This window comes from Trachypithecus francoisi, unplaced genomic scaffold (assembly GCF_009764315.1).
Source record: "Trachypithecus francoisi isolate TF-2019V2 unplaced genomic scaffold, Tfra_2.0 Lachesis_group17, whole genome shotgun sequence".
In the NCBI taxonomy this organism is placed as follows: Eukaryota; Metazoa; Chordata; class Mammalia; order Primates; family Cercopithecidae; genus Trachypithecus; species Trachypithecus francoisi.
The window spans coordinates 75,784,299-75,799,286 of NW_022681462.1; the positions used below are offsets into that span (position 1 = coordinate 75,784,299).

Genomic DNA, 14,988 nt, shown 5'->3' on the forward strand with positions numbered 1-14,988 from the left:
AGCCTGGGCGACAGAGCGAGACTCCGTCTCAAAAAAAAAAAAAAAAAAAAGAGAAATAACTCTCTGTTCATAAAGACCTTACAATCTTTTGAATGTGTTCTCCATACAGCAATGTACACAGTGTACACAGAAAGTTACTTTAAAGTACTAGAAAGACATAGCCAAAACTATAAATGAATAATAATTTAGTCAGTAACTTATTATTGACACTTTTTTGTTGTTGTTTTTTTTTTGAGACAGAGTCTCCCTGTGTCGCCCAGGCTGGACTAGTGGTGTGATCTCAGCTCACTGCAACCTCTGCCTCCCAGGTTTAAGTGATTCTCCTGTCTCATCCTCCTGAATAACTGGGACTACGGGCACACACCACCACATTGGCCAGGCCAGTCTTGATCTCCTGGCCCCAACTGCTCAACTTGCCTCAGCCTCCCCAAGTGAGCCCTGCCTGACACCTGTTTTGGTATCAGGAAAAAAAACATTACTAATATTATTATTATTTTTTTGTTTTTGTTTTTGTTTTTTTTGAGACGGAGTCTCGCTCTGTGGCCCAGGCTGGAGTGCAGTGGCCAGATCTCAGCTCACTGCAAGCTCCGCCTCCCGGGTTTACACCATTCTCCTGCCTCAGCCTCCTGAGTAGCTGGGACTATAGGCGCCCGCCACCTCGCCCGGCTAGTTTTTTGTATTTTTTAGTAGAGACGGGGTTTCACCGTGTTAGCCAGGATGGTCTCGATCTCCCGACCTCGTGATCCGCCCGTCTCGGCCTCCCAAAGTGCTGGGATTACAGGCTTGAGCCACCGCGCCCGGCCTTACTAATATTATTATTAAAAATCCACTTGGCTGTTATCTCCATAGATGAAAAAAACTCTATCCTACATTAAAACTAGCATGTACACATAATTTTAAAAACATTAACTGAGAATTTCTACAAATCAGTATTTTCAGAAAATAGTTTCCAAAGTTCTATAATTAACGTACACAGGAAATATAATCAAGACAAAAAATCATTTTTAATTTATTCTGAAACAGCCAGTTTTAATTATTGTACAAATACAACTGGTTTTCACTAAGCCATTTAGCAGTAAGTTAGTAACCTGATGACCAATCGCCCTGATTACTTTCGTGTATAATTCCTAGAAATAAAAACCGTCTGAAAATGACAGCTACAACCATCAAAATCAGAGAAGTAATACTGACGCCTGACCACCAATTATCCCTCAGAGCACCTTTTAAGTTTTGCCAACTGTGCCAATACCGTCATTCATAATGAAGAATCAAGTAATAATATTTTACAGACAAATACTCACTGAGTGACACACTAGGTTTTGTTTTCTATCCTAATTAAATGCACTGAGCATAAACACTAAAAGATACAAATTACTACAACCTAAAATTGGTTAAAGGTCTCAAAAAGAAAAGCCAATTGAGGATGATGCTTCTCATCATTTTTCCTGCAAAGGACTGAACTAGCTCATAGTTGAAAAACTTAGAAGTGAAAAATAAACAACTTATTGCTAAGTCTACCTTTTAAAAAAGCCCCATGAATTAAAAATTTTTTAAATATAAAAAATAAAACAATAAAATAAATTTCAAAAGCCCAAAGCTTTCATAACATGCCAGAGCTAATGATTTTCACATAGAATCTTCGTACATCTTAAAGCAATAACAAAAATATTTTGTGGCCGGACACAGTGGCTCAGACCTATAATCCCAACACTTTGAGAGACCAAAGTAGAAGAATCGCCAGAGCCAGGATTCCGAGAGCAGCCTGGGCAGCAAAGCCAGACCCTATCTCTACAAGAAACAATTTACAAATTAGCCTGGCATCCCAAGCTCTAATCCCAGCTACTCGGTAAGCTGAGGCAAGAGGACTGCTTGAGCCCAGGAATTTAGAGACTGCAGTGAAATGATTGTTCCACTGTACTCCAACCTAGGTAACAGAATGAGACCCTGTCTCACAAATAAATAAACAAATACACACACACACACACACACACACACACACAAATGAAAAAGGGAAAAAAAAGAAATGGAAAAAGAAACCAAAATTAAAACCAGAAGCTAGATAGAGGGGCAGAAGATGAATACCCTTTATCCAAAGGTCAACTAAAAGCCACTGAGAATTAAATGAAGGAAAATGGATTGAATTTTAAGCAAAACAAAAGAAGAGAGGTTTTTGACTAGGCAAAAGATAATGACAACCTCATTTAGAATGGTAGTAATAAAGATGTATAACAGTAAATAGTTAAAGGAACATCAACAAAGTCTGTAAACTATATATTGTCATCGTTTTAACAATTAAGGAAACCGAAGTCTCCAAAGTGTTAGGTAATTTTCCTAAGCTAAGAGCCCATTAAATGTCATACCTCGTATCTGATGGCACATCTATCTCATGCAACCTCCAAAACAATATTCTCAAACATTAAAAATTTTTAAATGTATTGACAATTACCTGTTTATGGTGAACAAGCTGCTTTCTGATTTTTCTGGAATATAATCTATCAAGGCTACTGCTGCCTTTAGAAGATCTATTTAAGCTCTGAGTGTGTAGATTATTGTTAATAAAACTCCACTGATTACCTACAGGCGAAGGAAAACTTGTATTAATCATTCTGTTAAATGTGATTTTAAAGTACCTTTCCTACCCAAAAAACAAAAAACACAATTATACATGTGCCAATCATGAAAAGCAGTTTTAATAAGAAAAACATTGTAAAGAAATTGCTAGAAGATCTGACTCTATAAAGATTGGATAACTGTCAATTATCTAATGTAGAGCCTAAATCATTTTAAAACCAGAGTTCCCTCTGTCTCCAATCTTTCCTTTAGATAATAGCGATTTTCCTCTGCAATTAAGATTCATCTCTATACAACTTTGATGATGTCATTTAATTTTAACAACAAACACTACTATTGCCTATTTCAAACAAAGATGCTTTTAATCAGGGACCAAAAAAGGATACTCAATAATTTAATTAATAACTGCCAAAATAAGCTTAGATAGTTCAGAACGCATAACTGTCTACCTATACTTACTCTCCTTTTTTGGAATCTGTCCAGACTATTCTGTTTCATTTAATTCAGGCCCAACATCACACTTTACCTATCTCCAATCCTAAAACATCTTTTCTTAATCCTAAAAACATTTTTCTCTCTTTACTACCTATTTATAAAGTCTTAGTTCAAGTTCTTAAAACCCTAAAACTCTTCCACCAATGTTTCCATAGTATCTACATGTATAAACAAACATACCCCCAATACTATCTGTTATATTCCAGGATTACATTACAGTTTATTTTATATTTTCTTTTTTCAAGACTGTTTCTCAGCCAGGAGCAGTAGCTCACATCTGTAATCCCAGCAATTTGGGAGGCTGAGGCATGTGGGTCACTTGAGGTCAGGAGTTCAAGACCAGCCTGGCCAACATGGTGAAATCTTGTCTCTAACTAAAGATACAAAACAATTAGCCAGGCATGGTGGTACACGACTATAATCCCAGCTACTTGGGAGGCTAAGACGGGAGAATCCTTTGAACCCAGGAGGTGGGGGTTGCCATGAGCTGAGATCGTGCCACTGCACTTAACCTGGGCTACAGAACGAGACAAGACTTTCTCAATATGAATGTAGTTTTATTTATGTTAATTGTATTTCTTACCGCTATATCCTACAACTGAGTAAACTAACTATAGATATACATTATTTTTTTAAAATCACTATAAAACAAATTCTTTATACATATGAATTCCCCATCATCTTCCTAAACACAATATGCACTATAAACAACTGATTCCACTATAACATCTCAAGGGAACTTTTAAAAATACTGAGCTCCTGACAATGTACAGAATTCCAAATTTTATGGATCTCAATGGCTTACATACTAGATGTAAACTGTATGTAGGCTTACATATCTCAATGGTTTACGTACTGGATTTAGCTATCTCAAATCCTTTATCTAAAAACCTTATTTTCAGAACAAGAATCTCTGAGGAAAAATAAAAATAAATAAAAATAAAAAGCCTTGTTAATTGGGAAGAGGGGAATAAAATAATTTTGCAGGTTGATTTAATTTTTAAATTTTTCTGTGCTTTGAACCTATATAGAAAGCTTACAACTCAAAATCTGAGAATTTCTGTATTTAAAAATAAAGGTCATTTGTAGCTAATTAGCAGATACCAATAATGCTAAATGAAATGACACATCATACTAAGAAAAAATAAGAACTCTCTGATTTCCCTTTCATAATTCATTTATATGCATGCTATTATAAAGTCTTTAAACGAGCCTGAGGGAAGACGCCTTGTGAAAGTCATAACTGTATTTAGAAACTAAAAGTCATGTCCAGACAAAGGAGCTTGTCTATGAAGTCCACCAAGTATAAATGTTATCTTTAAACAGAATTGTAGTAAAGTTCATTTGTATTTTCTATAAATTACATACAGCTGGTAGCTCCAGGCCACTAGCCAGTTCTGGAACAACTGCGAAGTCACTCAAAATCCCCACCAACGTATTATTATAAACTTCTGATACCTGTCAGAAACCTCTCCCTGTCTTTACCATTCAAAGGTTTCTTTGCAGCTGCTGCTTCATCTTCAACAGTTGCCACATAATCCAGCAGCCTGGACACTAGCATAACAACCCAACTGATCATGGGAATATCTAGTACTCCTGTAGAGAGATGACAGTAAAGGAAAAACATCCAGATGACTTTAGGATTCCTAATTAGGTCTGATACTATAAGTGAAACAAAAAATTTTATAAATCCAAAACATATCATATCATTATTAACACTAGTATTTATATGTAATAAGTCTAAAAAATAGACACCAACAGCCAGAAACTGAGTAGAACATCAAATCTAATGAAAGACAAAGACTTCAAGGTATAAAAACAGATTAAGTGTAGGCTGAATCCAAAGTGTAATATATAAACTAGAAAGCAAGGTATAAGAGACTATTCTTAGACTCACAGGAACTGCAATAAAACATCTAACTCTCAGCTTATAATTCATATAGCACTAAACTATGTTCTAATGTTTTTATTCTTACAAAAAAGTTTGCTCAAACAAAACTCATTATTGTTGATTGGAACAAAACTGTGCCTTACAGCTTAAACTTATGTAAGGGAGTTTGATTTTAGTTATAATAGTATAGGAAAAACATACTATACTAAGTTCAAATAATGAAAAGTTAATAAATTTTAAAAGTAATAACTACATGGCAGTCAATCACATGAAGGTTGCGCATTCCTAAAAGCGTACATCATAAAAATATTAAATGTGCTGCAATTAATATTAAAGTATTTCACAGAAGATATTTTATAAAAGCAATATTTACAGGAATATTGTTTTTACTAAAGAACACTGCTTTCTATTAATACCTTCTGTCCTCCTATGCATGGGTAACTGTGGCTGAAGAGGTGACAATAAATTATCCAAGAGATTAAGTAAGCTTTCTAATACTCCACTATTACTAAGTGATCTTTGACCAATGCAGGAAAGTAACATGAAGACCCTAAAAACAAAACAAAACAAAAAAAAAGAGAAAATAATAAGAATCAATTTGAGTGTTCAATTTTTAAAATAGCTTACACTGAAATTTAACAGAGTAATGACAGAATGTTTGCTTTCTTAAAACATACCATATATCAGACTGGGAAAGCAAGATTTGTATCTCGAGGTATGAAGTTAGAATTAGTTATTTTTCTAACTACTGGTTATATTTTCTAATGTTATTAACAAGAAATCAAGCACTTAGTGAATGAGAGAACTTTATTAGCCACAAACACATTTAGCATATAAAGTAACATAATCTAATAGAAATACTTATAAACACAGATCTATGAAGTCCACAAGTTCAATTAGAAAACTAAAGAGTAGAGTCTAAGTATTACTTATTATCTTCTTCGATACACAGTGCTGGTGCCCTTCACTGGTCATTTCACAAACTCTGAGATCTGCTTCATATTCACAACTTAGTATCCACATTTCAAAGATTTCAAAAGCTGACCAGTAACTGTGAAAAGTCCAAATCATTAATAACAAATACCTCCAACATTTTCTGACCTACCTATCCTGTGGAAAGATGAGAAGCTGCTCTGAATTGTACAATTCCTGAAGGACATTAGAAAGAAATTGACCCCACCATCTTTCACCACCACACAGTTGAACAAGCAGAAGACCAGTATGTAACCGTATCTTTGGGGTTCCACTGATGCACAAGTGTTTAAAGAGCTCTTCACAGGCCTGGGCATGAAATGTGCTCTGCAAAACTGCAGGAACAGAGTGTCCTATTACAAGAAAGAAAACAGTAAACTTTCCTATTTAAATGTATTGTATAATATTAAAGCATGCCTAAACACACTTTCCTCTTTTCTAGTAATAGTAGATAATTATATTCCATTTATTTTGCAATGTATTTACTCCTTATATGTAGAAATCTGTTAGATACTTGGAGAGGGAAATATTTAGCACTTAAGTAAATTACATTTCTTGCCTATGGAGCTGGATGTATCAGATGACTGTGTCAGTGAATGTGTGAGCTTGTGTCATGATCAAAAATACCTCCTAGCTAAAAAATGATACCTTTATATTAGCAATTTATGAAAAGTTTCACTGTTGAACTTCCATGCAATACTTCATACCATGCCAGTAGCACAATGATGTGCATGTCAATAGCAGAAACCCAAAAGAAACACACAAAAATTCATTTAAGAAATATTTAAAATAACAGGGAGAAATGGATTAACCTAAAGAGACATTTCATAAATATTGACATTTTTAAAAATACCAAAATTTACAATATAAAATATTGACACAAATCCTAAAACATGCAGCGAAATCATATCAAGTATATTCCCAGCCTTTAAAATATGTAAGCCAAATACAAACCATTAGAAGCATGAAGCAGGCTGAGCAACGTATCCAATAAATATCTGATGATAGTACGTAACTGCTCTGTGGAAGATGTCTGAATTAAATCTTCTGGATTTGATGTTTCACCCAACATCTTCCGGCTTGCACCTAGCGCCACTTTGAGTCTCTGCACTGCATTATGAGCCAAATTTAGTTGAAGCTGTAGCTGAATACAATCTTGATAAGCAGAAAAAACCCTACTGTCTTCCTCGACTGCCTTATCTGGTTTTCGTAAAAAGTACTGTGCATTGTTAGCACTGTTTAGAGGAGGAAGATCAATACTTTGCAAAAGAGTTTCCAGACGATGACAAGCCAGGTTATATCTAAAAGTAAAAAATGATTGAACAAAATAATTCTTGTAATGTCCTTTTTATGTACATGTACAAATACTAAGAATTAAATCTCTTAAACCTGTTAACATACAATCATTAAAAAGAATTACCCACTTGATAGGTACTAATACATGCAGCCCATTAATTAATCACAATATTTTCGTGCATTAGGTGTTACTGTAACGTGCTAATCTCCTACTTCCTTTTGCTCTTATCTGTACACCTATGAAAAGGTATTTCTTGACAGAATTATAAGCAAGACATTATATAAAATACAAAGTTTCAATAAAATTTGTACTCTGTACTAACCTGCACTGTATATCCTCCTGTAGAGCAACCATCATTGCTAAATGCTGGTCAATTTCTGGCTGGTTTGCAGATTCTCCTTCTCCCTTTAGAGGATCATGCATTAACTTCAGTTCACTTTCCCAAGGTAAGATGTAGGTGTGACCATAGTAAAATCCTAATGGGATTTTGGCTCTGGCATTTGTACTCCCATAACGTCCAATGACAGTGATCTGAAATGAAAAATTATAAATATACATATATGCACATCTGCCACAACAAAAATCTGAGCAATGTATTTTAAAAGATAGTTATATTTTTAAATTATATTTATTTTTCATAACTTGTCAGAAACATAGAAAGCATATCAATTTACTTTCTTAAAGTTCTTTACCTTCATGAATCTGCACACAGGAGGTGGTATTAAGTCATGAAGAATTAGTGAATGGGTGCTTATATCAGTTGCCACTACCAACCGCCTTCCATCCACCTCTTCTCCTAATGTCCAAATGTCAATTGACAAAGAGGCCAAGTCTCCACAAGTGGGAATCAATACATCAGTCAACAATATAGGCCTCCCAAAATCCAAGGTCACAAATCTCCTTGCTCCTATGAGAGAAAGAAGAAACAGCTGGCCAAAAATATATCAATTAACCAAATGATACACTCAAAAATAGTTTGGAGCACTCATCTTAAAATATGAAATCAACTCACTAAACTACAAACAGGAAAAGTAAATATGTAAAAATGGCCTTATCAATTGATTCAAAAATTTTCTGAAATACGTATCTGTGTTAGTTTTGAACCCCAAGACTTAAGTAGAAAATTAAGAGTAGCTGGGCACAGTGGCAGGTGCCTCTAGTCCCAGCTACTGGGGACCTGAGACAGGAGAACTGCTTGAGCCGAGGAGCTCCAGGCTGCAATACATTAGACTGCTACTGCGCCTGTGAAGAGCCACTGTACTCCACACTGGGCAATACAGCGAAACCCCGGTCTCTCTCTCTCTCTCTTTTTTTTTTTTTTTGAGATGGAGTCTCACTGTCGCCGAGGCTGGAGTGCAGTGGTGCGATCTTGGCTCATTGCAAGCTCTGCCTCCTGGGTTCACACCTTTCTCCAACCTCAGCTTCCCAAGTAGCTGGGACTACAGGCGCCTGTCACCACGCCTGGCTAATTTTTTGTATTTTTAGTAGAGACGGGGTTTCACCGAATTAGCCAGGATGGTCTCGATCTCCTGACCTCGTGATCCACCCACCTCGGCCTCCCAAAGTGCTGGGATTACAGGCGTGAGCCACCACACCTGGCCACCCCTCTTTAAAAAACAAAAACAAAAAACAAAACAGAGCAAAAAAACAAGAGTAAGACTGTTACTGTTACAGTTAAGGCAATCAACAAACAAGCTTCTTTAAAACATTAGAGTTTTTAAAAATTAAATCAGCAAATGCAGTATATTAGTTAATTTTGTAAAGGATGAATCTACTCTTCTTTCAGCCATTAGCAACTTTTTTCTCAATTTCACAACCAGATGCATTTAAATACCAAACAGTATTACTTGATTTAGTTTCCTTAAGCCCTGCTTAACTTCCTGTGAAGTTGCATACTGCATTCATTGGGGTTTAGATGCAAAGTGAAAGCAGGACTACAATCATACATAATCAAACTACCACTGAAAAAGGCCTTGGGAAGGTCCTCTAATGGATCTCAAACAATGCTTTTTCCCAGTATAGACGTATCCCAGTCTCTTCAGCTCAATGCCAGATGAAACAGGTGAAGAAAAAGCAGATTTGCATCCCTCATTTCACCCACATTACAAGAGTAAGTTCAATTAGTAGAACAGAAGGCAGATCATTAATAATGTCATAATTCCTTTTCTTCTTTATTGTGTTGGGGTGGGTCAGCTAGTAACCTTACCAGCTACATTTTATAGTGAAGGAAAACAACTAAATTAAACTTCTAGGAATAGTGCTATTCTCAACGGAGCTAGTTTAAAAGAAAACAAGGCAGTTACTAATACTTCCCTAAAAAGAAAATTATTAAAAACAAAGAAAGAATATAGTTATCCTCCTCAGGAAGCTTATGTACTGCAGTCATTGCTATGTATAAAAAACCAAATTACAATGTAAACAACTGCTCATCTCCCATAAGACTGCAGAATAACAAATTTCCCCTCTGAATATCATTAACACTAATGTTGTTACCAATGAATGATTAGTTGGGCAGAAAATACCATAAGACTTTTATTTTAGCTTTCAAACTCCTTCTTAAAAAGAGGAAACAACCACATTGCAATAACGCAAATATTATTTAATTCTTCATATAATGATACATGTTACAGTGTATACTATAACCTTATTACTTCCTTGAGGATTTTCTTGAACTCTACTGCTGCTAAACTACAAAAATGTTTGTGGTAGTTAAAACCAACTTTTTTAAGAGAAAAACTGCCTACAGTTTATTCACAAATATGTTGCAATTGAAAGCATCTATCCCAATCTCAGTTCTCTAGCATATAAGCAGAAAACAAACTTAGGTAACATTCAAACTATTCAGAGCCTACAATATGTTATTATTCTTATCCAGTTATTATAGTAAGCAGTAGTTCTGTTTGCTCTTCTCAAGAGAAAGTTCCCCTATAAGAAGGCTAGTTTTCGGAATATTTTGAGTGTAATTTCTAGCATAATGGTGATTTGGCCAACTACAATGAATTATTTATGTCAATAATACATCAGCAGTCAAGATTCATAAACAGATCAAATCCACTACCCAACAGCACTCTTTATGCAATATGGTGGGCACAAAGCTTGAACACTGAAGTGCTTATTCTTGATAAAATGTACTTACCGAAGAGGAAATGCGATTTGCAAAACAAAACAAAACAAAAATCAAACTGAAGAATAATGAGTCTTAAAAGGCTGGCAGACTAAGCAAAAAAAAAAAAAAGAAATATTTTAAGAAAGTGAAGATTACCTGAATGCATTCGCTCTATAATAATGGACTGGTGAGGCGGAGGTTGAAGAAAATGCGAAGCATGAGAAATTGCAAGGGCTAGACCAGAACCAAGTGGATTCTAGAGCGGGGGGGGAAAAAAAAGTCTAACTTTATACTGATATTACTACAGTTCTATAAAAACTACTAACCATAATATCAAATTAATAAGTTTCTTCTCTTAATGTACTGTAATATTTTATAAAAGAAAATAATTTGATACATCAAGTTGGTATTAAAAATTTTGCCTTCTAGAGTATATTTCAAGATATTTTTAAATGTCTAAGCCAACACCTATTTAAAACATAATTTACCATTCTGGACTTGTTGGAATTTTTGTTATGTGCAGCAAGATTGACTGCTGGGGGATCAATGACTGAGCCTGGGAAAAGCTGTGCAAGTTCGGCATTAATCACAACGGAAACTGCTTCATTGGGTGGAGTGAGTGGTGGAGTCATAAAAAGAGGTGTTGTTTTTGGAGTGGGTGGAATAACATCAGATGGATGAATGAAGAATCCAGGGGCAGCCACTGGGTTGGAAGGCACAGAGTTGTGAACAGGACCTACTGCTGATGCTGCTGCAGCTGCTGCAGCTGTTGTCTGATGTAACTTGGCTTCCAGCTTTGCTTTCTGCAAAAGAAGTAAAAGCAACATATATAGACTAATCCTGCCTACCTAAATTGTAGCAGAATACCACATGGGTATATATTATGAAGATAAACATGATTAAATTGATCATACTTAAAGATGAAATTAAATCAAAACTGGACTCAATATAAATGGATCATTGCTTTGCTATGTACACTTTAAATATTTAACACAAAATTTCCTGTGTTATTTGGGAACTAGGACTCTTTCAAGGTAGTGGTGAAAAGGAAGCACAACAATTAAATGTAAATAAGGAATATCTGCTCAAAACAAAATATTTTAAGGAGGTGAATTCTCAGGTTGACTAATGTAATACAATTTGTCACCTGAAATTGCCACAGATTTCATTTAAACCAGTGGTCCTCAACTTTTTTGACACAAGGGACCAGTTTCATGGAAGACAATTTTTCCACAGATGTGGGGAGATGCGGCGGAGGCACAGGCGACTGGTTTCGGGATGAAACTGTTTTACCTCAGTTATCAGGCATTAGACTGTCATAAGGAACATGCAACCTAGATCCCTCACACGCACAGTTCACAATAAGGTTCATGCTCCTATGAGAATCAAATGCCCTTGCTGATCTAAAAGGAGATGGAACTCAGGTAGTGCTCGCTTGCCCACCACTCACATCTTGCTGTGCAGCCCAGTTCCTCAAAGGCCATTTATTGGTACTGGTCTGTGGCCCAGGGACTGGAGACCCCTAATATAAGCCACAATAAAATTTATAAAGCATCTGTCATTATTTGTGAATTTTAAGTCACATTAATTTAACTGTTCTATAAAACTTTGTTTTAGGAACTATACTCCATGTAAATAGTAACTAGTAACTGTACATATTCTTTGATCGAGTGTTTAGAGAACGGATTTACTTCAACTCTGCACAGAAAATATCAACCATATTCCCTCAAATATGTATCAAATAAGATGTACTCATACAATGTCAACCAATTTAAATATCACAACGACTTTACCTCAATTTTTGTTGAAAATGATTAGCTCAGATCAGTCAACCTACATTTCTTTATGAAAATAATGGTCATTTTTAAAGTACTTTTTCAGCTTTTGAAGTTTAGAGACAGCATGAACAAAGAGCCAAATAGTCTCCAACCTGTTGCTGAAGCTTCAAAAGCTGCTGCTGTTTCTCTTGCAGCACCTGTAGCTGTTGCTCGGCTGAAGCCATTGCATGAGAGAGAGACTGCAAAGCTACCTGGGCTGCTGAACTCAGGGCTGTCGAGGCTTCCCCAACTGTCCCAGATGATAGTCCACCTACTGCAGGAGTAACCCCGAAGGAACTCACTGGCATAAGACAAGGGGTAAAAACAAAAACAAAAAACACCAGGATGAAGAAAAGGTTAAAGAGAAAACATGTTCAAATATTTTGGCACTATTTTGATGCTAAAACTATAGTTAATTTTCACTCTAAAAAAGAAATCTGGAAAGTATAAATAAGGAAACATTAATGGTAAAATAAAGTATATTGATAATACTATCACTAAAGATCTAGGAAATCCAGGAATGACTTTTTTTTTTGAGACAGGGTCTCACTCTATTGCTCAGGCTGGAGTGCAGTGGTGTGATCTTGGTTCACTGCAACCTCCACCTTTGGGTTCAAGAGGTTCTTGTGCCTCAGCCTCCTGAGTAGCTGGGATTACAGGCTTGCACCACCATGCTGGGCTAAATTTTGTATGTTTGGTAGAGATAGGGTCTGTCATATTGGCCAGGCTGGTCTGGAACTCCTGGCCTCAAGTGATTCACTAGCCTTGGCCTCCCAAAGGCTGAGATTACAGGTGTGAGCCACCACGCCCAGCCCAGCAATGAGGAATGACTTCTTAAAGCAAAGCAAAATCAGAGACAGTATACTTTTGAGTTTGCAAATATTTTTGTTATAGTAAAGTGATCATTAAAAATGAAAGTAATCTTACTACACAATTTGAGCATAAGAAATAAATTTGCTTTACTAAGTTTTCTTACTGCAACAACACACCCCACTTTACCTACCAAAAGGACCCAAAAGCCCTTCAAATATAAGATCTTCCTTTAAAAACAGATGAAGATGACACTTCCTCATTATAAAGCATATCCTATACAGAGACAAGGCCTACACAGAATAAGCTACCCAGAATACCAAATGTTTTACACACACAGTAAAACTAGCACACACTTCTACCCATGAACATTATCAGTAATAAAGACTCGATAAAACCCTACAAGAGATTTCTTCGATTTTCCATTTCATTGTTATTCAAACAACATTATAAATAATTCTTTCTGCATTGTTTTCCAATATTTATGAGAAATATATTGGAAAGGCTGGGATAAAAACTTCATTTCACAACTTAATCCAGTATGTCAGCACAAAACAAAAGGTAGGTGCCAAGTTTAATAACAGCATAAATATTTCTAACAGGCCTTACTACAAACTCACAATGGGGGGAAAGATAACTGCTATAAGAATAGCAAATATTTCGTATGCATTACCATGTGGCATTGTTTTAAAGAATAACTACAATTCACTTTATGGGCAAATTTATGGCCCAGGCATCATGATTCCTTTTTTTTTTTGCTGATTAAGTAAAGAAGGCTCAGAGAAATTACCCTGTAAACTGATAGTAGTAGAACTAGAAACAGAACCAAAGCATATGTAAAGCCAAAGCCAATGATGAAGGGCATAGTGTTAAGCATGGAAACTACATCAATTTATTTAATCTCGGCAAGAGAAAAGTATTAAGTACTAACTAGGCAAAGTTTTTGTTGCTATTATTATACATATGAGGTACTAAAATAATCCCATTTTCTACATAGTAAAACTAAAGCTGAGGGAAGTAATTTGTTCACAGGTAGTGGATAAAGGGGAAAATCCAGGCAATCTAACAGCCCATCTCTTTAAAAGGAAACAAGGGCTATATTGTGCCAGAATTCCAATAAAATTAAAAAATAAGCTAAAATAAACAACATACCAATAACAAAAAATGTACATATCCTCTCATAATTAAATTTCCTTATGTAAAAAAACAAAACCACCACTCATTACAATGCAGTCATACTGTGCCCTTCATTTAGCCAATACCAATTATAAGCTTGGTCAAAGACAGTGCAATTGGCTGGGCATGGTAGCTCATGCCTGTAATCCTAACACTTTGGGAGGCTGAGGCAGGTGGATCACTTGAGGTAAGGAGTTCAAGACCAGCTTGGTCAACATGGTGAGACCTGTCTCTACTAAACACACACACACACACACACACACAAGCCAAGCATGGTGGCACACGCCTGTAAGCCCAGCTACTCAGGAGGCTGAGGCACGAGAAACACTTGAACTGAGGAGGTGTAGGTCGCAGTGAGCTGAGATACTGCCACAGCACTCCAGTCTGGGTGATGGAGAGGGAGGGGGAGGGGAGGGGAAGGGAGGGAAGGGCAGAGCAGAGCAATTGCATCTCATAGAATATGCGTGGTCCCAAAATAAAATTCATCTGCTCCTTCAAGTGTTCCACACCAAATCCACAGTTATTAATTCTAACAGTCAAGGGGAAACTGTTAGACTTGCTAAATCATTCATACCATGCTTGTATTTAGGGGTAATATATGTGGTTTTTAATACTGTGAACATTTACATTTAACTGATTTTAAAATCTAATGCCCAAATAATACAGGGAAAACCAAGTGAATCACTACAAACAAACAGAAGATGTAAACAATCCAAGGAAAAATAAGCCATCCTGATACTACAGACTATAGAACTAATCAGAAATCTTTTGCACAATCTGAGTTTTCAATATCCTTTCTATTTTTATACTGCAAAGGGCCTCAAAAACTCTAGTTATAAAAAAAATAGGGCTC

The 14,988-nt window shown here is 36.0% G+C and overlaps 1 protein-coding gene across 12 annotated transcripts in view; it reads right to left on the minus strand.

Moving 5' to 3' along the window:
• The window catches only part of BIRC6 (baculoviral IAP repeat containing 6), a 262,265-nt gene that overhangs the window by 144,268 nt on the left and 103,009 nt on the right, over positions 1–14,988 (minus strand). For 6 of the 12 annotated variants that reach the window (XR_004428401.1, XM_033176091.1, XM_033176081.1 and 3 more), the window contains 10 exons: positions 12,263–12,450; positions 10,821–11,135; positions 10,489–10,588; positions 7,919–8,133; positions 7,549–7,757; positions 6,884–7,230; positions 6,063–6,282; positions 5,374–5,507; positions 4,525–4,662; positions 2,447–2,574 (listed from right to left, as the gene is read on the minus strand). Coding sequence is in view for 11 of the 12 variants with exons in the window: in XM_033176091.1 (XP_033031982.1) it covers positions 2,447–2,574; positions 4,525–4,662; positions 5,374–5,507; positions 6,063–6,282; positions 6,884–7,230; positions 7,549–7,757; positions 7,919–8,133; positions 10,489–10,588; positions 10,821–11,135; positions 12,263–12,450 (1,994 nt within the window). In the remaining variant the exon portion in view is untranslated. The remainder of the gene's footprint in view (positions 1–2,446; positions 2,575–4,524; positions 4,663–5,373; positions 5,508–6,062; positions 6,283–6,883; positions 7,231–7,548; positions 7,758–7,918; positions 8,134–10,488; positions 10,589–10,820; positions 11,136–12,262; positions 12,451–14,988) is intronic. The other 6 variants (XM_033176083.1, XM_033176087.1, XM_033176086.1 and 3 more) reach the window with 3 other exon arrangements.